We start from the raw sequence: 27,060 nt of genomic DNA on the forward strand, positions 1-27,060 counted from the left end.
CTTCCTGTCATTTCACTGACAGAGGCATGATACTTACCACTGCAGGTAATCTTACCTTCCAAAGTAAAATGGAATGTGTCCATTAAAGTTTATCTTTTCACATATAAACTTAACCTATTACAATCATCAGCTGATCATACTGTGTTTCTAAATGTCAAACTTGTATTTTGCTTACGGATTCTTTGCCACTTGAAAGGCATTTAAGATAACCAGCTTTATTAGTCTGTTTTTTCAGCATCACACACATACTGATTTACAATCCATTGTAGTGAATAGTATAAAATATCTTTCTTTCAATTCCAGACCAATATCACGATTGCTGTTAAGATAAAATAATCTTTGTACTCACCCCAGCCTTTGGTTTAGCTCCACAGCTGGCAACTGAACAGGGAGATGCTAGGTCAGGAGCATAGATATTAGGAGACAAGTTTGTTTGCGAGTGATTTACCGAAGCAACATCCACTCCACTTTCAGAACCAGATTCAACATCCTGTAAAAAAATGTTTTAAGTCTCTTTATGAGAATATGAATACATATGAATACAAAATAAAAATCTAGTTCTTCCAAACAACAGAAGTATTTATATAGGCTCAAACATATATGCATAATTCTCTTTATAACAGTATTTCTCATTATTCTTTCCTGTTCCCTACACATTCTCTTGCTGTCCTTCTTTCCAATGTGGTGGTTTGCATTAGTTGCTGTTCTGAAATTATAAATCATCACTAACATCAAAACTGTAATTCCCCTAAATGGTAGAATGCAAGGTAAGAAAAATCAGTTAAGGGCTGAAGAAGTCTGACATTTTTCTCTGATGTTCAGTATTTCCTGTGTGCTCCCACCTTCTGTCTCCGGCAGCATTGTAAGCTCAGTGAACATCTGTAAACTATTACACGCTGAAATGACATCATGATTCAGCAGTTTATACAATTCAAAGGTACAACTCCTTAGGTTTTAGAATCAGCAAAGACTTATCAGACAAATGTTTCTGGTTAAAATGCCTTTGCTTTTTATGGCAAGGTTACATTCCTTTTTTTGAGAATAGAAAGAAAAATAGGATGCTTTATTTTTGAGAAAGTAAATATAGGCTTTTAAAAATATAGTGCATGCTTGATTTACTGTGTAGGATGAGGGTGGGAGATTATACCACTTGCATATAAATCATGACAAAGATCTGGCAAAGAGCTGACTATGTGTAGAACCAGTTAGATTCTGCCGGGTTTATTAGCCGAGGTGCAGCCTGTGTGAATACAGAGACACAGTACACACAGAAAAGCCCAAACTGTTAACGCCAGCTGGTATGAGCCAACTCTGTGCAGATAAAGCCTGAGTTTCCTAATATCATGTTCCCAGAATGGCTAGAATATGGGGCAGACACATCAGAGGGGTTCTGCTCGAACTGGAAGGAAATGGCAATCCTTTGATTCATTAATTCCAATTAAGTATTTGGTCTGCCAAATGTAGCCTGACTGCTTAGACAGGTGCCTCTGCACCAAGTACCCAAGTGTGCTATTTTCTGAAAAGGGTCAGTAATTAAAGTTGCACCCTATGTAGGACCATGCCTGTGAGTCAGATAGTTCCTGCCAGAGAGTCTGAGAGTCCTCTGCAATGCGAAGCACTGGGAAATGCAGCAAAGACATGTCTCTGTAGCCTCTGCAGGAGTCAGCTTGGGTCTAGCTGGTCTTACAAGCTCGTGTTTAGCAGAGCCATACCGCCACAGAGCACAACCATGCTCCCTGTCCCATTACTCAAGTTTCTGCATCACGTTCAAATGCTCTGTTACTATAACATCACCACGAAACTGAATACAGAATGTGTAAGTGCTCTGAAAACCAAGCTGTTTAATTCTCTGATTCATAATACTTAAAGGCCCCCAAATTCCTAGAAAATCACTATATATAAACAGCATATATTTCATGTTCAATGCATGTTGTCTTTCTGTAGGGCTCTGATATTGCCTTGCAGCATGGAAACAGGTACCATCTCTGATTATGTTACAGGCTTACTTAGTCAGATTGCCCAAACTCCCTATCCGGCAGCAAGAAATTAGCTAAAATGCTGGCATTCATTGGTGAAGTATGGAGAACAGATATTAACAATGCATTTCAGCTTTCCTCTCCCATCAGCATCCAAGGTAATACTGCGAGTACCTTGATATCCAGAGGGAAAAGTATAATTAAGTCCTTTAAAGGGACTTTAAGGACTTAAAATATAATTATGTCCTTTAAAAATAAGGTATCGTATATTCTTCAGGTGACCAAAACTGTAACTTTAATACTGCTTTTCTCACTTACAGAATTACTCGCTTGACTATGCAGCAATAATGAAGTCTGTCTTCAACAGGAAAAATACTTAAAATTTTTACTTTAAAGAAAACACCACCAACAGAACCAAGCAACCTGGATGTTAACCTAGACATTTTGGGGTGGTATTTCTCAGGTTTCTTAAACTGAAGTACAGCTGCAGCACATTTAGGTAAAATTAATAGGAAGCCTGTATGAGAGCACCTTGGCTCAGCCATTTCATACTCTTCACAGTTTTATGTGTAAACCTAAAAAAAAAAAAAAAGTATCAGTCATGTTTGTGAACTGTACAGTCTTTCTTCTCACTACTCTCAGCAAAGTATTCTCTGATCTAAATAAATGCGTAGGATACTGCCCAGAGTTTTATTTCACATGACAGAGGATTTCTTAAGTGTGTCTCTGCAAAAAAATCCTGAACCCTACCTCTAGCAGAAAAACAAGACCTGGCTCATACTTACTTCCAGTCCTAACTATTTAATGACACATACACATATGCTCTGAGACTGGTGCGATCCTGACTCCATGCTGATTCTGTGTTTACAGTAAGTGATAATAAGAAAGCCAGACATTTTCTGAATCTTGTTGATCTCCCTTTCTTTCACTGGAGAACCTTTGATGCTCTCATCTATGAAAGGATGCCAAAAGGAACTAATGGGTGCCACCACTTACTGCCTTCAACACACACATATAAACAAGGAGAAATACACAACAGATTCTTTACAGAAAGAACTTTTGTTCTGAAACTGAACATTGATAAACATGATGAATGAAAGAAAAAAAGATAAAGCAGATTTTGCTTAGAACAATAAGAAAGATTAAACAAACTCACTCACAGGTACATGCCTCCGTTTGTATGTTGGGGTGCTGGAGGGGGAAGAGCCCGCACTGAGAGCATTTTCAATATCCTGATCAAGCTGGTCCAGTTTCATAATTAACAACACCATAGAATCCAGTCGTGATCGATCCCGATCTTCTCTCATTTCCTGAGGAACAGAACATACAATTGCTAAATCTGAAAGGGCATTTCTTGGAAATAATAAAAAACTCTTTCTTAATTTGGCACAAAAGTACATTGAATAATAGCCAGAAAATTCTTTTTTGGGGGTGAAAAAACCTCTTGTATCATCAATTCACTGAAATTGATTTGCTGCCAGGAACCCGTTTTGTGTAAATATTTAATATACCTCCATTACAACAACTACTTTTAAGAAAAAACTTGCATAGTTGTTTGATACAAATGCACCACAGCCATTCGCTTGACCCAGTAGGCAATTTAGAGAGCTACTGATTCTAAAAACTCCTCCAAAAATCCACCCCAAGTTAATTAATTTGTTATACAAATACAAATGACTAAGGTTAATATATGATAGAAATGGGAGAGGAGGAAGTTTGAAGAAGCCATTTTCCAGCTGGGGATAGCTGCAACTACTTTTCCTGTGTAACTCATCAGCATAACCATGGATTTTCAATTCTTTGCAGAGTTTTTTGTCTTGGTTAGAAATTCTTGATAYATATGAAATATATTAGCACTATAGTAAACAGCATCATAGATCCTCTGACTGGGAAGAGAGAAAAGTGAGGGGTCATCACAGTCTTAAAAACCTAGTTTACCCAGCCTATTTCCTTACACTCCATTTGTAGCAAATGGAAACAGGTAAGCTCCTGAAAATGGCAACTTAAAGCAAGACCTTAAGTTACATGGACTAAATAACGTTCTCACAGAGCCACTCCCTCTCTTTTCCCTTTATATAGGGTATAGCCAGCACATAAGCTAGCCAGCTAGTCTGCCTCAAAATTCAGGAGTATGAAATTGCCCATCAGTTCCTTTATGGATTTCCACAATAGGAAATCGCAAAATAAGGAAATTCCATCAATTCACTTCAAAGAATATTTTTATAAATCCTTTTGAGAACTAGAAACAAAAATGTTGTAATTGCAACATTGTGCCGAAGAAGTAGGGAGTATAAAAGCCCAAACCAGACAATTTTGAAAGGCAACAAACTTTTCTGCAAGTTGTACATAAATTTCTCTGTGTAGTTAGGATTCTCTCAGCAGCTTTTTAAAAACTGCTTCAAAGACTTTGCAAAACATGAATGAAATGATTTCCACTAGAATTAAAGGAGCTGTATAAATAAACGGTCATATAAAACATGGTCTACATGTTCTCAACTGCTGAAGACAGAGCCGACTGAAGGTTAGTTAGCTAAACCTTAGAAAAGCAGGAATACAAACCTATTATAGTCGATAGCAGTTATGTAAAATGTTATAGCAAAGGCCAAAAACAAGAACACTATTTATGCATTTCATTTTTTGTTAGTACATGATATTTTGGACTGGCTTGCTGAAAGCTTATGAATTTGCAGGCCCTCCTGATGAACGTGAACTGAGTTTGGAATGAACCTGGGAGAGCACTACCTCAAAACAACAGAGCAATCAGTCACATGGGCTAAGCTGCACTTTCTTTCAAACTGAAAACGCAATGCCCCAAACAATCCATTGAAACTCTATTCATCTTCATTTTAACTTATGTTAAATTGTTGTCTCAGTTTTGTAAAGTTCAGAGCAATTATTTCATCTAACTTGCAAGGACACAGGAGTCCAAAGGTACAAACGAGTGTCTGGTAACAAAGACGACATGACCTTCTTCACACTGTGCTGGGTGAGACTGTTGCATGACCTGGCCGATTTAGCCATGCTGTAGAGTATGCACAGCAATACTGCAATCTAGGGAGGGTGGCTGTACAGCTACCAGAACTAGGTTCCCACAAGGCCCCTAATTTGATTTATTTTAAGTATGTTTCTATTAGCTGCACTTGGAAATACAGCACTGAAAAGGCTAATCAACATAAAATTTACACTTCAGTGAATTGCATCAAAGGAGTAGTGGTGATTGGGTAGATGCTAAAATCTCTCTCTTTGTTGTTGTTGTTGAAGTGCAGGCTGGAGAGATAATAGGTGTTTTACATGAAGAAGAAGAAGAAGGAAAAAAAAAGGTTAACTGGATAAATCTGGGATTTTCCCCGAATAAATTGTTTGACTTACTCTGCCAAATAACTACAAGCTTGCTTAGCAGGTAGCAGATTGAGAATGTCGGAGAAGAATCTGCTGAAGTGAAGAGGTGGCAAAATATTGTTCAAAGTGATATTCAGGCTTGACACAACGGCTCAAGTTTGCAGGCAAACACCTCTTTCAGAAAAACAGTAATATTATCACTATGGTATTTAGCTACATTATTCAGTACTCCTGTCAAGAGCAGCGGGAACCACACACCATTGCCATTAGCCTTGGCATGAGAAATTCTAGCATTTTGACTACAGTTCTTATTTGCACCATTTACTGGAAATCACAATAATTGCGTTCTGTCTGGTCAGGGCACTATTAAATTGTATACATAAAAGGCTAAAACTATACCAGGAAAAGTTAATATATACAAATAAAAAAAGCTAATCTTGTGTTAGAAATTCAATAAGATACACTAAATAAATATTATCATAGGATTAATTTGTTTAGAGAGTTTTAGCCTTGATATTATCTAATAAATTTCCAAGACTTTTATAGCCTATTTGTCTTTTTTGTATCTCCCTTGTGTGTATATTCTGAGATCTTGTTACCAATTTGTGATATGATCTAAAGCCACCAAGATATTAACAATTTATTTGTTTTATTTTGAAGAAATAGTACTTCCTTTGCATCCAGCCTCTCACATTTCCCCCCAATATTGGCTGGTTATCTTTAAGATTACCATACAACCATGTAAGTTACATTTGTAGAATTACACAAAAATCCTACCTCTAGCATTATGAAGTCAAAACTCAAGCATTAGAAGGTGCCTGGTTGAAGGCTGTCTTAGCAACCTTAGTTTTTGCCCTCAGGCATTTACATTGGGCAATTCAAGAATGTATCATAAAGATACACATCAAGTCAATCTCGGTATGTTTTTCTGCCTGGAGTTTTTATTTTCAGCATGTCTCCAAACAAAAAGAGGAAACACTTTAGGTCATGAACTGTTAAAGCCCTATTTCTTTCAAGTTTGATCCTTACTGATGTGATAAAGGAGTTAGTTAAAATTGAATACACTCATATCTTTAGAACAAAACACACTGTAGATATTCCCAGAATATAGGATGCTTTAATTACTTCTATATCAAGCATTAAAAGCCCAAAGTTAAGATGATAGTGAAAGAAATCCAAATATTTTTACAAGGAAAATAGTTCACAAGTCCTAACTGTTACCACTGACAGCACACAATGCTAATGCAACGAAAACAGATGAGATTCAGCCACCTTTTAGACACTTTTGTCATTTAGGAGCTTATATTGTTGTTTTAAAGAATAACACTTTTTTTTTTCCTGTGCATTGCTGTGTCTTCAGCTGCTTGTTTCTCTTTTCAGTACCAAGCTCCTTTGTGCGTTGATTTACAAACAAGGGTTGTTAACACCAAGTCCCTGTGGCACCACCACTCTGCGTTGAGAGCACTTAGCAATTTCTGAACATAATGTTCTCTGCACAGTATATTGTATTTTTGATTTTGAATGTTTCACAGCAAACACAGTGCAAAGGCAGTATTAGTCAGAGTAGTTCTAAAAATACTAAGCACCTACTTTGTTCTGCTTTGAAGTTGCAGCTTTTATACCTATCTTATCAGCACTTTGCAATGAATTTAGCCTATTCTGGAACAAAAAGGGAGCAGCCAAGCAGCAGAAAATCAGCTGCGTTTGGATTTAATACATCTGTTTTGTGTTATCAGGGCAGAGCAAAGCAATTGAAGCAGATGCCCTTCACTTCCTCTGCCTCTTAAACCTTTTTTTCCTCTACACACATTTCTTCCCTTCTTCTACAGCCAGTTTTACATTTTTACAGATACACACACGAGTTTTCTGCCTATCATAGCCTCTTTTCCCACATACCTCTCTCAGCTGTGTAGGCCTGAAGCAAAAGCTACCTTTTGAAAACAAACATACAGCCTGAAGAGTAAATACCATTTTAATTTTTACAGCACGAATGCTGCCCCGAAGTAGCTGCTACACAAAAACCCGCCGTGCGGTAGTGCCCCGGCGGGGCGGGGCGGGGCGGGGCGGGGCGGGGCGGGGCGGGGCGGGGCCGAGCCGAGCCGAGCCGAGCCGAGCCGAGCCGAGCCGGGCAGGCGCGCTCCTCCCCGCAGTAACCACCCCCGCCCTGTCCCGGCTCTTTCAGCCCAGCCCCGGCTCTTCCAGCCGCAGCCCCAGCCGCCTTGCGGGGGCCCTGCCGCCGCCCCGACCCTGGCTCGGGGCCCGTTTGTGCCCGCCGGGGTGGCCCTAGCCCCACGGGCGCCGCCGCACAGCGCCCCCCTCAGCCCAGCAGCGGACGGCGCCATTTTAAAGGGTCAGTTCTCTGGGCCCCTCAACGCCCGTCCAGAAGAACCCCAGCCTTTCTAGACATAAAACTACTCAAATTATTTCACATTAACCGATAAGCGGGTGCTCGCTGGCTCTTAAGTACAAAAGCTGATGGACTCATTCGTCCTGTAGGCGCGCAGCGGCAAGTGCTGCCGACGCGAAGAGTCGCGGCCGTCGCCATAACCTTGCACTCGCTGCACTCCAGCTTCCTCCTGAACGCTGCCTTTCAAAATCAGCCTCTGAAGTACTAAAGCTCGGTACAGAAAACCACAAATTTGTATGATGCCCTGAAAAGGCAGAACACTGCAAAGAAATAACACAATACATCTAGTCATTTTCTCTAATGGTTTTGCATCATACAATACACTACATTCCTTATACTAAATTCTGTTCATAATTAATTATTTTAATGTTCATATTTTATATGATGCAGTTAGTCTATCATGACTAATTTTATAAAAAATTGTGCTGCAGTAGGACAGAAATGGGGAGTCCCATTATCTTTTTTTTCCAGAAATGGGACAAAGAAAATTATGTTGATAATCCAAAATGAGTTATAAAGTGAGCCTCATCGTAAAGGCCTGGGTTAAACAGCTTCATTGACAGATACTGAAGAAATTATAACTTCTTTAAAAACATTTTCACCACAAGGGTAATATATTTTTTTAAAAAAGTAGTTAGGGAGATCCTGGAATTAAGGGAGGGAAATGATCTTTTGGGGTCAGATTTGTACTGTAAACACAAAGCTTGCTTACATACTCCAAAATCTAAGTTCATATTAGCTCCTTTGTGATGCTGTGTGAAGCACATAAGCAAATTACACACTACATACAGATATTCTTAATTAGACAAAATCATGAGGTTGGATTTACAAGCAGCTCGAAACAGGAAAAGTCACAAATCCCCTTGTGGCAGGATGCTCCCAGTTTCACTGAGGAGGAGGTTTTTAGAGGCGAGCCTACTGCAGGGCTGGCAGGCCGAGCTTGCTCACCCACAACAGAAAGGGAGCTTTTATGGAAAGAGCTGGCGGAGTTTCCTCTGCTATCTTTGATCCGCAGCCAGCTGGACTGACTTAAAATTTTCATTAATGTTATGTATTTCTTATGCCATTAAATTCCTCATTCTTGTATTCCCTGGCTAAAAAATATACTTTTTTGAAAAATGGAAAGTTATTAAATCCCTGTTTTTAGACTGTGAGGGTGTTCATCTGAACTGAAGACATGCCCTAAGGATAATGCAACATATCCTATTTGGGGATTATATCTGTTGACTTTTACTAGCAGGTGTATAAATCAAATGCATAATTTTTACCCTTTTACACTGCAGTGAACAGCTCACAAACCTTAGGAAAAAATGAAGAATTTCACTTTTCTCTAAATTTTATACCCTGCACTACCACATTAGAGTCCTATTCTTCATTGTATTGGGTGGAGGGTTGCAGGTGGAGACTGTTAGCATATAATGAAAAACCTAAAGCACTATTCCTCTTCCATATAAGACAAGGTATGGACATCAGTGATGCTAACAGTATTGTTATGACTGTAAATCATATTTTGAACTAATCTTTAAAATGGTCTGACACTGAAACAAATAACGCAAGCGTAAACTCGTGTACATATTCACATGCATGCAGACATCACACACATCCATGCTTTTTGGAAAGTAGCTTTTTTCTAATTCTTCTTATAAGACCTTTGAATAGGTGACTGAATTTTTCCAAATGTAATGTATTCCATAGGACTGGTTTACAGCTCGCTCCAAAATAAGCACTTTTTAATTCCTGTTAAACCCCCAAATGAGTTATATTTGCAAAGGAAAAGACTTCAGAGGCACTTGATTGCTATACAGTACTGAAATTCACAATTATGACACTTTCTCCTTTTATAAGAGAAATATAATCAACAAAACAGCATCAAAAAGTCAGACTCTGAAGGGCACATTCTCTCAGCCAAATGCATGCTTTTTATATTTTTGGACATAAAATATGACTCCCTCTTGCAGGGGTAGTGCCACACTCTCTGGAGAAAACAGGAAACTGTTTTGGAAAATGACACAGAGCATAAAATCCAAATGTATCCAAGATGTTAAGTCCCAGGTTCCTAAAGATTTGGAGACTAGGAGTGAGATGGAACTCCTCCATTTCTCTAGCCCTTCACAAGATCTTTCAAACCCCTGTACTCTTCACAAATAGGGTCTCCTGAATTTCATCTGATTTCAGCTGCATATATTTGCCATCTTTCATGTTTTATAATAATTTTATCTAAACAAAAGCATTCCTTTTTAGTAACTTCCTTTCTACAGCTGGTTTTGCCTAAACACATACTCAACCTGTATGCTGTATTCTATTTTTGTTCAGGCGGTTTTGATTGTAATATTCTATGTTTCATGTCAGCCAAGTAAACTATCCAGCATAGAAGTTATTTTAATAATGAAATTTAGCAATTCATTATTCATTAGTCATAAAATGGAAAATCACTCAAAAACCTTAGGACAAAACAGCCCCAGGAGTCATTATTACATAACTATGTTAACTCAGCAGGGTATACTGAAGGCAACAGCTCCTCATGAAGTGGTTACTCTTGAAACCTAACAGCTCTGTGTTAAAAAGCTAAGTCAAGCAGGGTTGCTGTCTAGCTAATGTCATATTACCATGGCTAGATATTAATGGAAAACATAAACTTTTCAGAATGTCATTACTGCATTAACATTAATATCTACACTCCTGCAACACTAATGAAAGTACTAATCAATGGAGCTAATTCAGGTGACTAAGAGAAGCAAAACCAAACCTAATGTTAACTATAAATGGTACATCTTGTGCAATGTATAAGATAATTATCTTACATTTGCAACACATAATTTATAATCAGTCCTGATGTAGTTAAAATTTGAATTTCATAAATTACAGATGATGGCCCTCTTTCTTTGGAGTTATATTTGTTAGCAGTAGCTGATCTGATGATACCCACTTCCCAGTTATCATTTGTTATTTAGGATCATGTCAGGATTTTGATGACAAAAATTTCCCAGAATCAAACCCTACAGAGCCACAGAGCACAGCATGAACGTAACCTGTGTGTTCATTCGGCAGAAAGAATATACTGAAAACATGAAATCAAAGATCAGTATCTTGGTTTGGAGGAACTAGTGATGCTCTTTCACGCATAGGCAATACTCAATTACTTTCTGATTTCCTTCTAATATTTTGTAAATTGGCATCATACTTACTCTAAAAGTTACCCTGGCTATGACTTCCAAACTAAGTGAAAAGAAGTTTTTACCTTCACTTGACCCTACTTCTATTTGTTATGAGGAGAAAGACTTCTGCTTTGTGGAGTATATTATGACAGTAATCTGAGCACTAATTATACGACTAGAAAAATACTGTGATTAAATAGGACTCCAGAAGTGAAACATGACAGATGCTGCATTTCTGATATTATTGCAAAAACACCTCAGATCTGATCATTTCATGCAAAATTAACAGGAAAATACTTTAATGAACTTATTATTGCTTTCCTATTATGCTATAAATCAAGCAGAGTCATACTGCTAAGCAAAATAGTGGTTATATTTTAAATGTCTGAAATGAAACCAGCATCAGTGATATTATGAAATTTACCTTTGATATGTGTCTGTCGTGGGTATGTTTTACAAATACACAAATAAGTGAACCCATTTGTGTATTTATATTTTATATGCCTATTTTACAGGTTTATAGGGAGCTGTTTCATTTTGTTATGCTTTTCCAATTAAATTAGAGGAAGGATTTGTCCTTCAGGAAATCAGTTCTGGTCTTTGTGATTTTGTTTAAACTTAATTTTAAGATTTTTGGATTTGTCAAACTAAACATTCAAAAGTCAATCAAGAAAGAAGAATTGATGCCAATGATCATTCACATGGATCCTCATATCTGGTTCTTTTATCACAAACTGTGAATTAAGATTAAGTAGCAATTCTAAATATGGAAAGAGAAAAGTGTCAAAACTGAGTGGGGGGGGCCTATAGGAAAGGCTGGTTAATATCATGGGAGTGGGCACAATTTGCTTTTAGGTTGGCAGATTATTAAAGAAGCTCTTTTGTAACTTTGCCAAGTGAAAATGATAGGCCCTGGAGTACAGGTTAACACATAAAGGGCCCACTGTCATAAGAGAAAAATAAATTGATCTTGAAAGAAAAAAAGTGAATTCTAACAGGTCTTTTCATATCATATATAAATTTTAATTTGTTCCTTATAACTATATGAAGTGAAATTAAAGTGTTATCAGTCAGTTCTGCAAACAGAAGGGTGAGGATAGGTACCTTGTTCACTGTACACTTTCATGTACTGCAACATGCAAGAGCCAAGCCTGTGAGGAAAAATGCTCATTCTCCAGTCTTACGTTGCAGACCTGACTAACTTCTGATATTTTAAATGTGCATTTTTGCAAAATTGTCAAATTGCTTTTAATACCCACTTTGAAAGCTAAACTTCCCCTCCCCCCACCTTTATTTTATCTTTCTGTTCAGGAAAGCCATTAAATTACAGTTCTACCTGCCTCCTTCCTTCCTGGAAAATGACATACATCATGAAAACTGTTTTCCATGGCTTTTAAATACCTTATATTGCAAAAAAGTAATACAGACTACTTGTCCTGATATCATAGTTTACAACACTTCTTACAATATGCTTTTTAAAGTATCCAAAAATATTATAGTGATAACCAATGCAGGATTTGGGGGACACTTTGCTCAAATCATTTTCTCCACCTGTAATCCCTCTGCCTCAGTTCCTTCACCTTTTGTCAGTTTTAGGGTCTGACTGAGATAAAGAGCAGGCACGTGAATAGAGCAAAATGAAGGAAAAGGAAGGCTTTCCCGTCCTAGGATCATAGGATAATGCAGTTTGGAAGGAACCTCAAGAGGTTTCTCGTCCAACCCCCTGCTCAAGCAGGACCAGCTGGGAGATCAGACCAGGTTGCTCAGGGCTTGAGCTGGTCGGGTCTTGAAAACCTCCAAGGAGACCGCACAGCCTCTGGGCAACCTGCCCTGCTGCTGGACTGTTCTCACAGAGAAAAACTTTCCACTGAAGAAATGACTGTAATCATCTAAAGCATTTCTTTCTACTCATAATGAATATGTTGACATTATTAGGATAGTACCATTTTAGCTTAGCTAGCACATCTTTTAGGTGTAGGTTGTATCTGAACCTGCTAATAAGTAATTACTTACAAACTGAAAATGAACTCAGTCCATTTAGTTTTACACTGCACTGAACATGGTTCAAAAAGAACAGGGGAAGGGGAGTGAATATAAAACATAATTTGCCCTCTAGTTTAGCAAGGAAAACATTGGAAAACAGGTAATGGCTATTACCTAGATGAGGTCTGTTAGTGACACTGTAATTTACCACAATACCTGAAGATACTGCAATACTAGTACTATTGTACTATAGTACAGTACTATAGTACTGAAATTAATGGGACTCTTTTCACTGATTGCAACGGGATTTGAATCAGGCCTAAGAAAGACATGAGAATTAAAAACCACAAACCATTGTATGCTCTAACTTCTCCCAGGTAAGAAATAGAATCTTAGATGGTTATAATGCTAACCTATTAAATTGTTTTAAGAACGGGTGAAAGGTTCTGTGCACTGTCAATTCAATCTTTTTAGATAACTTTTCTGTTCATCAATATGATTGTAATGTCAATAAATGAAAAATAAAAAAGAAGCCTATTAAAAAAAAAACACTGTCCCCTTGCTAATAATACCTTAATCAATCTGCCTATTATTTTTGGGGGGGTTTTCACCCAGGGTTTCAAGCCCTGGTCACTTAGGATGCAGAGTATTTCCCATATTTCTTTTTCTTTACAAGCAAAATGTGTGTGCAAAGCTAGAAAGCACTATGGCAGAAATGTGCTGTTACACAAAAATTATAACAAATCGTCATGTGAGGGGAGCAGGTTTAGCTAGTTACTTAATCTTGTAAGTTTTGCCACATGAAGGCTTAGCTTGAAGAAATCCAAGTTATCAGTCATCTGTTTTCTGTAAAAATATAAATATTTAACTGCTTCTGCCTTTTACTTTAGTTTCATATTATTCTTTTAAGTCTTGTGGGTCTATTTATATTTCTATGTATACACAGTCACATAAATATGCACACATGCATGCAATACACTGATTTGCACAGCAAAGACATTTGGAATATTTGGTGGTAGGTTTAAACTTGGCATTCTTTTCTAAAGATACAAGTAAATATTATAACAAGTTTACCTGGAGAGACTTATAAAAATAAATAAATTTTGGGCTCATAACCAAGATTTGCCTGAGAATTTTCACATCTTGTATGACAAAACTTAGGAACATTTTGTAACATTCTGCAACTCATTGAAATGAGTTCAATGCTTACAGCTTCTGAGAATCTGGTCATTTATTTAGATGTCTAGATAGAGACAGAAGAACCGGCATTTATCATACTGTTTTCTGTAATCTTGCTTAAGTTAGCCAGGGCCACATTCTCTACAGCCATCAGCTTTACACGAGGGATGCACTAGGTTTGCTCAGCCAAACACAAAGTTTGCAGCCCCTCTCGTGTCTGGAGAAGGCCATCAGAAGAGACAGGGAAACAGGAGGAAAGCTGAGATAGGGTGCATTCAGGTATAATTTTTTCTTCCCCTGAACCTTGAAGCATGACTAGACTATAGAGACTTCTGTAAAGAGGCAGCAGAGAAACTAAAACCTTAGAGTTGATGATGGAAAGAATGAGGTGGGGGAATCCCTGTGGAGAGAAGAGCTGAGTTTTTGTAGAGAAAGCTATATGATATAGACAGGTATATACTGACTACAGTAAATCTCAGGTAGTCCAGGCAAGACCAAGTCTGAAGGGATACCCAGGACAAAGGCACAAGAATTGTGAAACCAAATGCTTGAGACCTACTTTAAATGAGCCACCACTTGATCCGCTCTTCTGCAGAGTGGATCTACTTCATTTGTGTAGTGAAGAAAGCACGTACCTTACAGTCCTATTGCCAAGATGGGTGAAATGGAAGACATAATTTGATTTCCTTTCTCTTCTTTTTTGTGCCATTTAGCTGTGTCAGCCTATGAAACACTGAGTAGTTCATGTCATTTGTGAGATACACGGTAATGTCAAGAAAGATGTAAGAAAAGGTTTTCTTGATTTTTTTCACACAAAAAGATTGATAAAATTGAAATACCAAAAAAAAAATCCAAATTGTTTTTTTCGAAACAAAACACATTACTATTTTGATTCATACTCAACTCATTGTAAGAATTGTGATGGTAAACTTGACATTCTTGGGTCAAAGTGATGAAGATCTATTTTCTCTCCAAAATTTGTCTACAGAAAAAAAAAAGTTTGTGCTGGCCAGCAACAGTTGTTTTATTCATAAGAAAATGAAAATCTGAACTCTAAGGAAATGTATGTAAAAATGTATTTTGTCAGCAAATTCTTTATTTCACTTATGTCATTATGTGCCCAGTATAAAATCACATACTTGGAAAGCATTTTTTGTTTAATGGCTGTAAGTAGACAGCACTGAGTGCAGCACTGCAGATCAGCTAATAAGGCTTGTAGAAAAATGAGGGAACAGGTAAGTACCACTAGAGTGAAAATAGTATTAAAAATGTAAAGCAGTGGCTAGTAGAGTTGGAAATATTAATGCTAATCCAAGCAGGACACTTTTGTGGTACAAAAGTCAACAAATTTGCAAAATTAGAGCGAGTTTATTTTCTGAAAATGCAGAAGACTAAACACATCACAGAACTTTTGCAATATGTGGAACTTTTATGCACTGTTAATATTCTGTCTTTTTAAAGCCATTTGGAAGCCTCTTTGAAATATTTTAGTGTTGCTTCTGGTTCATTTCATCAGAAAAATATGCACTAACTGGAGTTTTTGAAAGTCATGCAAATGACCTGAAAAAAATTGTTTAAAGATTTTCTTAGCTTTAGTGTTGTGGCAGATGTAGCAGTGGATGCTGAAGGCTGCTGCAAAGTTCCCAATGTTATAGCAGAGTCATGTTTTTCTTGTGCAGACATTTCATGACAAATGGTGGAGGAAGCTGAGAATTTAAACTCTCCTCTAATAAGACTGAATTTGTTTAGAAACAGTGAACTTCAAAATAGCGCTGTTTCTTTTAGAGGCAAGATGTTCTGTGCAACAAAAATACTGGAGCAGATTCTCAGAACAGTACTTCTGGTTACATGTGACTTGCATGACATAATTGATTTAGCTGTCAGTATATAGAGAAAAACATTTGTAATACTGCATGACCTTTTTACTGCAGGGCTTAATCAACATAAAAACCCATAAAACCATTATAACAGTGATGGTATTTATAACACGTGCATCTCCAAGAACAAGTCTTACCTCTAGACCTTGAATGGTGATACCAATATCTCTTCCTATAATTTAGGACCATGTTCAGAAAGTGGAAGAGTCCTGGTGAAACCCTGTTTGAAGGTGCATGTCTCTGCTTCGAAAAGCTCAAAGATTCACTGGCTTGCCTCTCAGATTTGCCTTCCCATACTGCTGCAAGACTGTTGCTTTGGCATATATCTAAGTGTGCCACCTAGCACTTATATATCTACTCTCTGGTGACTGATCCTTAGCTATGTAAGTGCACTTGACCTTGCCTCTAGCAAAGAGATGTGTCTTTTGGCTATACCTTTTAATGGACTGCGTAGACTACTCCTTCCTTTCTTGCAAAGATACCTTCTACGAAGGCATAGCTGGCAAGCTGACAGCTTGCTACATGCAATATAATGTTTCAATACCAAGAAAAATTCTGATTTTCTCTACTATATAGTAAATCCACTACTAAACCTTACAATAGTCAATGATTTTAAATATATTTCAGCTATCATATTAATAACAGACAGTTTAGTATGTCAAGATTCCTGTATATTAGTGTGATCAAAACTATATTGTTCAGTAAATTCTCTACTTTATTTTGTTTACCACTCCCCTCTGAACTTAGTTTTAAAAAATACCTGTCTAAATCGTGATCTGATTAGGTCACAGCCTCGTGGCCACTTTAATTTGTCCAAAATTCATGGTGCTACTAAAAGTTGCAATTCCCTCATCTGCTCTCCCAGGGCCCCCCTCATCTCCCTTGTGCCAGCACTATAGTCTTCATGTGGTGAGCCGGTGGCAACCTAGCAGAACAAAGTCCCTGGGAAAGGGGGAGTGCTGAGCAGGATCCATTCCCCAGGCTGCTTCACTGTGCAGCTGTGCAAATGGCAGTGATGGCCAAAGAGCGCCAGACAGAGGGATGACAAAAGACTGCACTGCTTTTTCTTTTTTTGCAACAGCCTGGATTTATGTTGGTGTAAAGTGACCATATAACTGTAACCTTATTATTACAGACTAGGATACGCTGATTTTACAGATGCAAGGTTTGAGGGCTTCTGAAATTTTTTTCTTCAGGACACCCCTACAGAGAAGTTAAGGGAATATGAACCTTTGTAATTTAGATGGTGAGGATCTGAAAGAGCAAAAAAGAGCAGTCAACAGCCATTCCTTGCTGCTCAATTCACACACATCCTTGTTTGGTTTTGCCAGTCTATGCAGCTGATGAAATGCCAGAGATTTTTTTTTTTTTATGTTACAAGTTTGTAGGAGAACCTGATAGCATGAGAAAATCCATTGCTGGTTTCTTATATTCAGTGAAAGGAGTTTAAATGCCTTGTTTTCCTGGAAGAGAGCTCATTCTTTCCCATGTGAAAATTGGATCGTCCCAGTGACAATTACTTTCTTATGAAATTACTTCTGCACAGTAAGATTTAAACTAAGGGTAGCTTTGTGTCACAAACCACAGCACATTTTTATTTGTAAGAACTATTATTGGTGATGGAGGAGGTGGTGGTAAAAATCCTGATCTTGAATAAAGTTAAGATTTGTATCTGTGAATAAGACTGAGCCAAAATTAGAGTTCAGGTTTGGGTTAAGATCTAACACCCTTGAATTTTCAGAACTTGTCTCAACAACACTGTTTCAACAAAAGTGTTACTTAGGGTAAATCAGGTGTTCACTTCAGTCTTCTTACCTTAACTATATGAAAGTCTAGTCATATGTAAATCAACCCCCCCCCAACTGGGATTAAGCTATGTAGATAGGTGGAGGCTATTCATTAAGGGAAGTGCTACTCTGTCATTACTGTTCAGCTACATGAAGACTGAGTCTAGGTAGCTCTAAAAGTCTTCTTAGAGCATGCTGTCTCTTTCACTCTAAATTCTTAGAAAATAGTAATAAATGGCAATCATAGGATTTGAGAAATTACAGAATCAAAGGAACTTGGATCATCCTTTATATCATTCCGTATGGACACACACCATATTTTACAACTAAATATTCCCTGCATTAAATAGCCAAGATGCTGCAGTCATGTCAGTGTTTCTGAAATTCTACAGCTATTATGAGATTCCTTCTGCAGTGCTGATAATGTCCCAAACTGTGTAAAAACAACCAAGGAAACTGTTTTACCTCAGACGCCATACGACATCATTGCCTAAAATTCATCAAAGCTCAGTGTCTAATCACAGATACTGAGTGGTTGACTGGAATTTTGTAAAAGTCTGTGGTTCAGACAAGTTATTCAGCTTTTCTTTATAATATATTCAGCTATTTCACGTATGCCTTTGAAATACATTTATGCGCACTGGAATTATTCTAGCTCTTGAACACTAGTTAATGGGATTGATCTGTGCACAGTGCTTGGCATTGAAGGCTTGCTCAGACACACATCCCAGCCTCTAAGCTAGCCTTTAGAATGGACTGTCCATTGACATCAAAGGACACAGCCCGTGTGACACACAGCCAAAAGAGAAAGTTACTCTGAAAGCATCATTCTTTTGCAAATATATTTTTGAATCCTTAAATTTATCCCCCTCCAAGAAAGTTTGTTTCTTTTTTTTCTCTGATACTCACTTTAATTTCTCATTTCCCTTCAGCATTTCTATCCAAAATCCTAGAACGGGCATGCAACATGGACCCAAAGTTGGACCCCATAACTGGCACAAAAGCAATTTTCCATAAATATTTAAATGAATATGTTTTGGTTATTTATTTTGAGGCATTCACTGCTTTTTCAGTACTAAGTTCAGCTTCTCCAATCCAGTGATTGTTTTTATGTGAAACCATCAACAGGATGGATTCTAACTGCTTTAAATATTTATACAATATTTAATATTATGCATTTATATACACTATTAAAGGGCTAACATTACAAAGTCATAGAATCATAAAAAATACAGCTGGAAGAGAACTTCAAAGGTCATCTTATCTGTCTCCCTCTCTATGAAAGGATTGTCATATGTGACTGATGTTTCTCTAGCTCTTCTTACAGACCTCCACAACTGCCCAAGGCAAAGACGGTTTTATTTCCATGCTACCTTCCTTAGCATTAAAAAACTAGTTCTATTGTGGAAATGAAATTTTCCTTTTACTTGAGCTCATTAATTTTTATTTGTGCCAAACACAAACATGGAAGATAATCTGTTCCTTTCCTCTTTGTGACAGACTTTTTTGTCCTTGAAGATCATACTATGTAGTCCTGTAGTCTCTTGTTCAGGCTCATTCTTTCCCCAATTCTTTCACTGTAGGTGATGTTTTTTTACATCCCTGTAAGGGATGCCACATGCAGAGAAGACAGCTACACCGTAGCCTTCAGGAAACTGCTTGCACACAGCCCAAAGCAATTCACCTCTTTCTTGTTGGGTACAGGGGGCAGGCGGCAGACCTGACCGCCTGCCATGATGGCCCTGGGAGCTTAGAGCAGATGTTGAAAGAGAAGGCCAAGTCAGGAGCCACACGATGACTCCTCTTTCCCACTGGAGCATTGGGGCTGGAGGAAAGGGACACAGCAAGAGGAAGCAAGAAGAGAAAAGAAGGGATGGCTTGGAGAAACTAGAGAAAAGTTTGCAGATGACACTAAACTGGGGTGGGGAGAAAGTCAATATGCTCATGAGCAGGGCTGCCATCCGGGGGACCTAGACAGGCTGGAGGAATGAGCCAACAGGACCATTATGAAATTCAACAAGGAAAAAGGCAAAGTCCTGCTCCTGGACAGAAACAAGCCCCTGCAGCCATAGGGGCTGGGGACTGCCGGGCTGGGGAGCAGCTCTGCAGAAAAGCTCTGGGGTGCTGGTGGGCCACAAGCTGAGCAGTGTGCCCTGGCCGCAGGAGGGCAACAACCTCCTCGGCTGTATGAGCAGGGGCACGGGCAGCAGGTCAAGGGAAGGGGTTATTCCTCTCTATGCAGGGCTCATTAGACCACATTTCCAATACTGAGTCCAGTTTTGGCACACACACCCCTGCCAATACAAGACAGACATCAGTAAGAGGGAGACAGTCCAGGGGAGGACCACCAGGATGGTCGAGGCTGGAGCACTCACCCAGTGAGCAGAGGCAGTGGGACCAGGACTTGTTCAGCCTGGAGAAGAGACGGCTTCAGGGGGTCCCAATAGCAGCTCCCCAGTGCCTACGAGGATGGAACCAGGACCTTCCCAGAGGTGCATGGGGGTAGGACAAGAGACAACAGGCATCAACTGAAACAAGACAGGATGAGACTGGATACAGTATAAGGAAAAACCTTTTCCCTGTGAGGACAGTCCAGCAGCAGAGCAGGTTGCCCCCAGAGGTTGTGCAGTCTCCATCCTTGGAGGTTTTCAAGACCCGACTGGATAAGGCCCTGGGCAACCTGGTCTGATCTCCCAGCTGGCCCTGCTTGAGCAGGGGGTTGGACGAGAGACCTCCAAAGGTTTCTTTCAACCTGAATTACTAATGCTGCCTTAATTTTTCCATTACTCGATGGAAACTAATTAGTTAAACTACTATGTACAAAAATTACTGGTAAAGTAGGATTAGGTAGAAAGTATTAGTACTATTACTGAATTCAGATAAGAATTTTTCTCAATGATTTACCTCTTTACTGCATTTCATTTTGTGTTTGTACTTCTGTAGGACATATATTGCTGCTTTTGTATACAACCTTAAACTAAATGCTTGCCAGTCATACCCTGGAGTCATGCCCACCAGCAAACTAATTACAATATATTATATGATAACCAGTCCTCTTTAGGAAGCAAGACAAATAGCTTGGAAACTGAAAACTAGTGTACACTCTTTTAAAAAACTCCCATAATTTATTGCAAGTAAAGTGAAAATTCAGCTCCAGTAGCATTCCACAGGGATATTGCTATATAATTTTCTTTCACATAATTTCATAATTCACACAGGAAGAGTATTACATGACTTACAAGAGGACTGTCTAAAGTTTTAACTTCCTCCATCAGCAAAAGCAAAAATACTTTCTTCCCAAATTGGGTGCACAGGTATTAGATGGAAAACCAGGTTTAGATTTCATTCACTCCCACTGCTTGTTTACCTACTTGCCTATCTTCTTTTACAATAAGACACTTAAGGAATAAGCGGTTCAAAAAAGTAAGTCTTTCTTACTGTACACTCTGAAAATATCTCGTATAGATAAAGCAAGGTGAGGACAGGATATTAAAATACACAGAACTCATTTCAAATGTAGCAGATTCCTGTGTAAGTATCATACCTGAATTCACAGCACATTTATCAAAAAAACACAGTCTGTATTTACACTGCAAATTAAAACAGTAGTAAGACTGAGACCTGAGCCCCCACAACCAGGGAGGAGCTTACTAGCAAGTCCTTAGCTGGACTGGAGTTGAGCTGAGCCCGGACTGTGGCTGCAGCATTTCCCTTACTCTTTCTGCTTCTGAGAGTTTCAGCTAAGCTGTAGCAGGTAACGGCATCAGTGCTCAGTTGATATCAGAGCCTGATAGTCCAGAACAGAAGGAAGGAAAAGGATTGTGCTCAGTGCTGGTCGCAGCTGAGCAGAGGGCTCCTGCCCCCAGCGGAGCCTGCAGCACCATGACCTATGTGCAGTGCTCCCCCTCCGCTTCTGGGCACTGATGACTGACGGCTTCCTCTGGCAGTGGCTGCCTCCCAGGAACAGCAGGGGAGAGGTGCGTATTGCTCAGAAATGGCAGGCTGTTCACACCGTGCACTGGAGTTCAGTGGGTCTGTCTGGATCAGTGCATCTCCAACCACAGGCGTCCACAAAGGGCCCAGGAGCCTGCAGTTAGCATCTTTGCAATTGAAATGGCAGGTGAGGTTGGTTACAAATCCTCGTTTTAACTAAGACTCAACATTTATGCCTTGTAAATACTACTACAGTGATGCAAAAATACATATAAATTTATATATGGATAGAAACTCTCATGTTAGTTCCATGGGTGGCTATACCAAGTGGGATGTTTGAGTTCAAGAGTTATCTCAAAGAGTAGATGGCAGAAAAAAGACAAACATGACAATGTTGGGGTTTTCTTGATGTTCAGCAGAGTTATTGGGGTGAATAAAATTTCAGTCTTGCAAAACAATTTGCAAATATTTTTAATGATTTAATTGAATGTTTTTAATTCCTATCAGTTTTTTCCACCCGAACCTGTACTACTTGCTCGAAGTCAAATTTTCAATAACTGAAGAATTCCAGTAATTGTGGCTAGCACTATTACAAAATGTCAATCACTCTGCACATGACTTTGAATGTAAATGTAACATTTGGAAATACTGTAGATTTGTAGTAAGGTTTTATTTTGAAAAGACTGTTCTTGAATGACAATGTAAAAATAAACTCTGGCCAATGAGTTAGCTAGAATGAAAGAGGTGAAAAAAACCACACACAGAAGGAAAACTCATTATGAGTATGAAAAGAGAAAGATATGAAAGGAAAGAATAAAAAACTCGAAGCTGCTCCAGCATGAACAAAACAACATTACTGTCAATCAGCACCTTGCTCTGATCTTGGCATAACACTTCTGGTGGATTTTAACTGGACAAACATGCAACTATAAACATTCAAGCAGGATGTTACTAACAATGACCAAGCTGCATTGTAAAAAAGCAGATGGAATAAAACAACTCATGCATGCCAAGAAGATAGGATGCAAGGGGCCTTGGAGAAAGTAGCCTTCAGAACAGGAAAAAGCAAAATGATTATAAAAATCAGTATTTGGGGTTTTCTGTTATTCTTCAAAAGTAGCCTGAAGTGTGATCACTGAAGTGTAAAAAATTTCAAATATGAACAGCAAATTGTGAGGAGTATTTTAAAGGTATTGAACATGACCATTTTAAGGTATTCCGAGAAGGCTCTTCGTTTGGATATGTTGCAGGAAAAACATCCATCTGGATTTAATCGGATCTGTTTGGGAAACTCAGCTTGGCATGATTGCCACTTCTTAATGGCATGAAAGCCATATCAACAGTCCAGGCTCAAGAGAAATACAAAAAGCAAATTACAGAATTTATTTGAGCATTTTCAGAAATGCTAGCTTTCCCACTGCTTAATTCATCATGCTTCAGGCCACCGGAAGAATCTTAACCAACCTCTAATGGCTTTGAAATAGGCCCACCTGACAGACACCACTTTGTTAATTCTGTTGACCTTAGATAACTAACTAGATCATTAATTGTCCACGTGCTCTTGCTGAAGGGCTGGGCTGGGAATAATGTAGTGGTCAAGAAGCTCTAGGATTAACAGGCAATGATCACAATGATCACATCATCATGGCTATCTAAATTTGATTCAACCCTCCTTCCCTCAAGTGAAATCCAAGACTGCATGTTCATTTTCAAGGAAGAGATCACAAACATAAGGACTAAGAATGGCACAGTGAGGTTTCCTTTAAGTTGCTCAGCCTGAAATACAATTAGTTTCTCAAGAATAAATGTTTCTCTTGAAATGCCTCATTGTCACACAGAATTTGAGGACATGATTTTGAGGAGCGTTGGAGGAAAATCTTTTTTCTGCCTCTTTTTCAAGTGTTTCTCGCCGATTCACAAGTACCTAACTTTTCCACTAAGTTATATGGTGTATTAGTCTGTATGGTATCACTGAAAATATGGTTCTGAGATTTGGGGTTTATTACTAGTGAATTAAGAAATGGAAAGAATTGCCCATTAATGAACTGAAGTAACAAAATCATAGCTGTATTGCAAAAACAAAAGCACAGATGTAAAGTTGAAATGAACAAAGAACAAGTACTGATGAAGCGAAGGAATAGGAGAGCAGCTGAGAGGCATGTTACATCTGGCTTTACATCATAGATCAAAAAAAGAGCATAAATATAGACATAAGGAAATAAATAAGAGAGACTCTTAAATTTCCCAAAACTTTAATAACCAAGTTGCATAAAACACCTGGTTATAATCACAAAGCTACAGTAATGACAGAGAATAAAATCAGTCTCCTATGAGTCTTCTGTGGCTGCAGACTGAACATAGTTTGTGAAATAACCAGAAATTATTGTCTAAACTAGGTAAATCCATCTTTTCAATCATGTCACCCTACTTTGAGGTAGAACTGCTGTGAAGAAGGAAAAAAAAAAAAAGTAACCCAAACATCCTCAGATTTCCAGGTCAGAGAAGACAAGGGGTAATTCAGTCTCCGAATGATAGAAAGCACTTGAACTGCACTTAGTTGAACAGTACTCAGAGGCTAGCTTATCAAGTTCTGCAACTGGGCTAACGTGTAATCCATGCTCAGTACTTCTTATCGGATGAAGATTAGCAGGAGAGGCTGGAAAAAGTATTTGATTAATGCCTCATGCTAATGAACAGTCTCTTCCTGTTCAATTGCATATTAAAGCCAGGGTTTAAAGGCAAGTCAAGAGAGGTTATAAAGAAATTGTAATGAAAACTTAGAGGCAAACTAAAACAATGACACAAGTAAGTCAGATTCAGAGCCTAAGATCAAAGGAGGCCTAGAGGTCTCAAGATCCAAGGAGAAAGAGGTATTTGGGATGAGAGGAGTTGCCAGTCTGTGAAGGCACTCACAGCTACCCCAGGACTCGCACAGACTGTGAGCAGGATAAACTGGTCCTGGCACTTCCCACAGCTGGGCTGAGTGGACTTTTCAGAGATATGAACATGGGCATCAGAGGCACAGGAGGAAAATTCCTGGCAGGTTCAATCGACAAGATGAACCTAATGAATTAGTCATAGGTCTCATGGGTCTAAACACTAGATTTAAGTGCTGAATTCCGCCTCATCTGAGTAAAGACTGAGTGGAAAATCAGAGAGTAAAGTTACAGGAAGCAGTATGGTGTACTTAGCCCAGCGACCAGGATATTTAGTGACTGTGGCAGTATTACTTCAGTTTCAAGTAATGCAGAAGATACCATAACCTAGATCTACAAAGGGATAGGACAGATATATAGGATATGCTAGAACTGATACAATTACAAGATATAAACATATTTTCTCTACTGTTCATGAACATCACGGGAAATGCTCTGCAATGCCTTTGAAATCCAAATATAAATGACCTAAGAATTCAGGACATTATATTTCTGTATCAGCTAGTGGGTCTATGTTGTTTTATCATTCAGTGATGGTGCTAGAAAAATTCAATGCATTTTGAGACCAGTAGTAAGTGAAAGTGGTGAAACTATTCTTGTAATTCTTGGATTTACTAAACAGATTAAGTATTATGCCTCCTAGACCCTTAATTATTTAAGTCCAGAGTCTGATACCCTAACTGACCTTATGAGATTAAAGGGTAAGAAAATACAGAACACAAGAATGATCGATTTTTTTCTGTAACTGTGTAGTAGATTTCAATGCCCAGCAATCAACCTGACATGATTTTCACAAATCCTTAGCTTCTATTGGGGCTGCATTTTCAAGAGTTCAAGTCTTCACCTTAACAGTATAAAAGAATTTGCTTGCCCTTTATTTGCAATTGGTGTTACTGAAATCAAGGAGATTAATCTCTAAATATGATTTACTGAATTAAATTCAGGGTGATGGAATCCAGCTGTTAACAAGCAGGACAGGATCAGGGTGCTGTTCTGCACAGATATGTACAACACATATTTGTAGAACTGAAAAATAAAGAGAAAATGTTAAGATTCAGTGGGTGCTGGTAAACTGGATAACCAATGAATAATGAAGAATTAGAAGCAAACTTATGCATTAATGCTTCTCCATCTATGTATTCTAATGTTGCCGACTGCTATTTTTTTAACCGAGAATAGTGCAAGTATAATGTTGTTTAGAGCTTTGCTGGCCTGCAAGGAAAGCACACTTTCAACATTAAATCTTTTAAGCAAAATGTTATGCTTATATAAATCAATAAATCCAAAGTCCTGGCTACTCTTTTGCATTTACATTTGTATTGAAATATCTGATTACTTTAAGTTTCTCAGTCTCTTAAGATGCACAAGCACATGCTGCTTTAATTATTAAGATTTTCTTTAAAGCAAAATAAAATGAAGTTTGCACACTTTATTTCAGCTGGGCTGGCTCCACAGTTTCCAGTGGGGTAGGCTTCTTTTCCAGGTGACTCATTCCCCTTTGCGACTATGCAATATGCAGCCTATGGTATGTCAGTAAGAGGTGTCTGTTTACATATACAGAAAAGAAGTTTAATGAGTCATGAAACCAGGATGCAGTAACAACAGCATGTCCTCAAGCAAAAGGTATAAAACTGCCACAGAACCGAGTGGAAACATTTGTTTCAAAGTCTGCCTTAAATGGAAGTATCTATATTTTTTTATCTTCTTTCCCTCCTTCATAAGATAAGGGTTTGCTGATAGGCTGAAATGACACTCTTCATTTTAGACTTTATCCTTTGCTTGTCAGGGTTAAAATCTGGCTGATTTCACTGTGATTCACACTTCAGGATTGGGACACCTCAGAAGACTCTCCCAATGCAGCATGAACAGTGACCTTTGGTAACGTGACATTTCTTGAACAGCTTTTTTTCAAATATATATCTATGTGTGTATGTGTGTGCATATGCATACACATCCCTTTTTTGACAGTGTTGCCTTGCTTTCACGCAAATACAGTTTTAGCAGTATGAGCTCTTAGCTGAAATGCAACTGCAAAATTGCCAAAGCCCATCTTATTTACACTTGCAAATGCACGTTAAATACAATAAGCAAAATTAGCACACTGAACAAAGTACATTTTAGATTATATAATCTTTGGGAAAAGGATGTCTTTTGGTTGTATATTTGAAAGTTGTTTAAGGCAATGGGACAACATTTCTATACCTATCATTTCTAGGTTCCTCCATATGATAAACAAATAGCCACAATCTCCAGTTGGTGGGCAAATGTGATGAGGAAATAAATGAATGGATATATTCTTGAATTAATCTTTACAATCTTCTTTAAAAATAATAGTTCAGCTTCTATATGATGAAGCAGCAACATTACTATGTCTTAAACCATTCCTTAAATGCCCCATAATAACCATACAGCCTACCCTTCATAAAGAATGAAATAACAAGATGTTTTGCTACAATTTTTTTTTTAACTTTTAAATGTAGGTTTTCCT

General features: G+C 38.3%; 1 protein-coding gene across 1 annotated transcript in view; it reads right to left on the reverse strand.

Moving 5' to 3' along the window:
- Positions 1–349: 349 nt before the first annotated feature.
- Positions 350–27,060, reverse strand: part of LOC112978317 (rho GTPase-activating protein 7-like) — a gene marked incomplete at its 3' end in the record, with an annotated part of 48,044 nt that continues 21,333 nt past the window's right edge. The window contains exons 2-3 of the mRNA XM_026091695.1: positions 3,137–3,286; positions 350–490 (exon numbers count right to left, since the gene is read on the reverse strand). Of these exons, the coding sequence (XP_025947480.1) occupies positions 350–490; positions 3,137–3,286 (291 nt within the window). The remainder of the gene's footprint in view (positions 491–3,136; positions 3,287–27,060) is intronic.

Source organism: Apteryx rowi, unplaced genomic scaffold, assembly GCF_003343035.1.
Source record: "Apteryx rowi isolate R43461 unplaced genomic scaffold, aptRow1 scaffold_917, whole genome shotgun sequence".
In the NCBI taxonomy this organism is placed as follows: domain Eukaryota; kingdom Metazoa; phylum Chordata; class Aves; order Apterygiformes; family Apterygidae; genus Apteryx; species Apteryx rowi.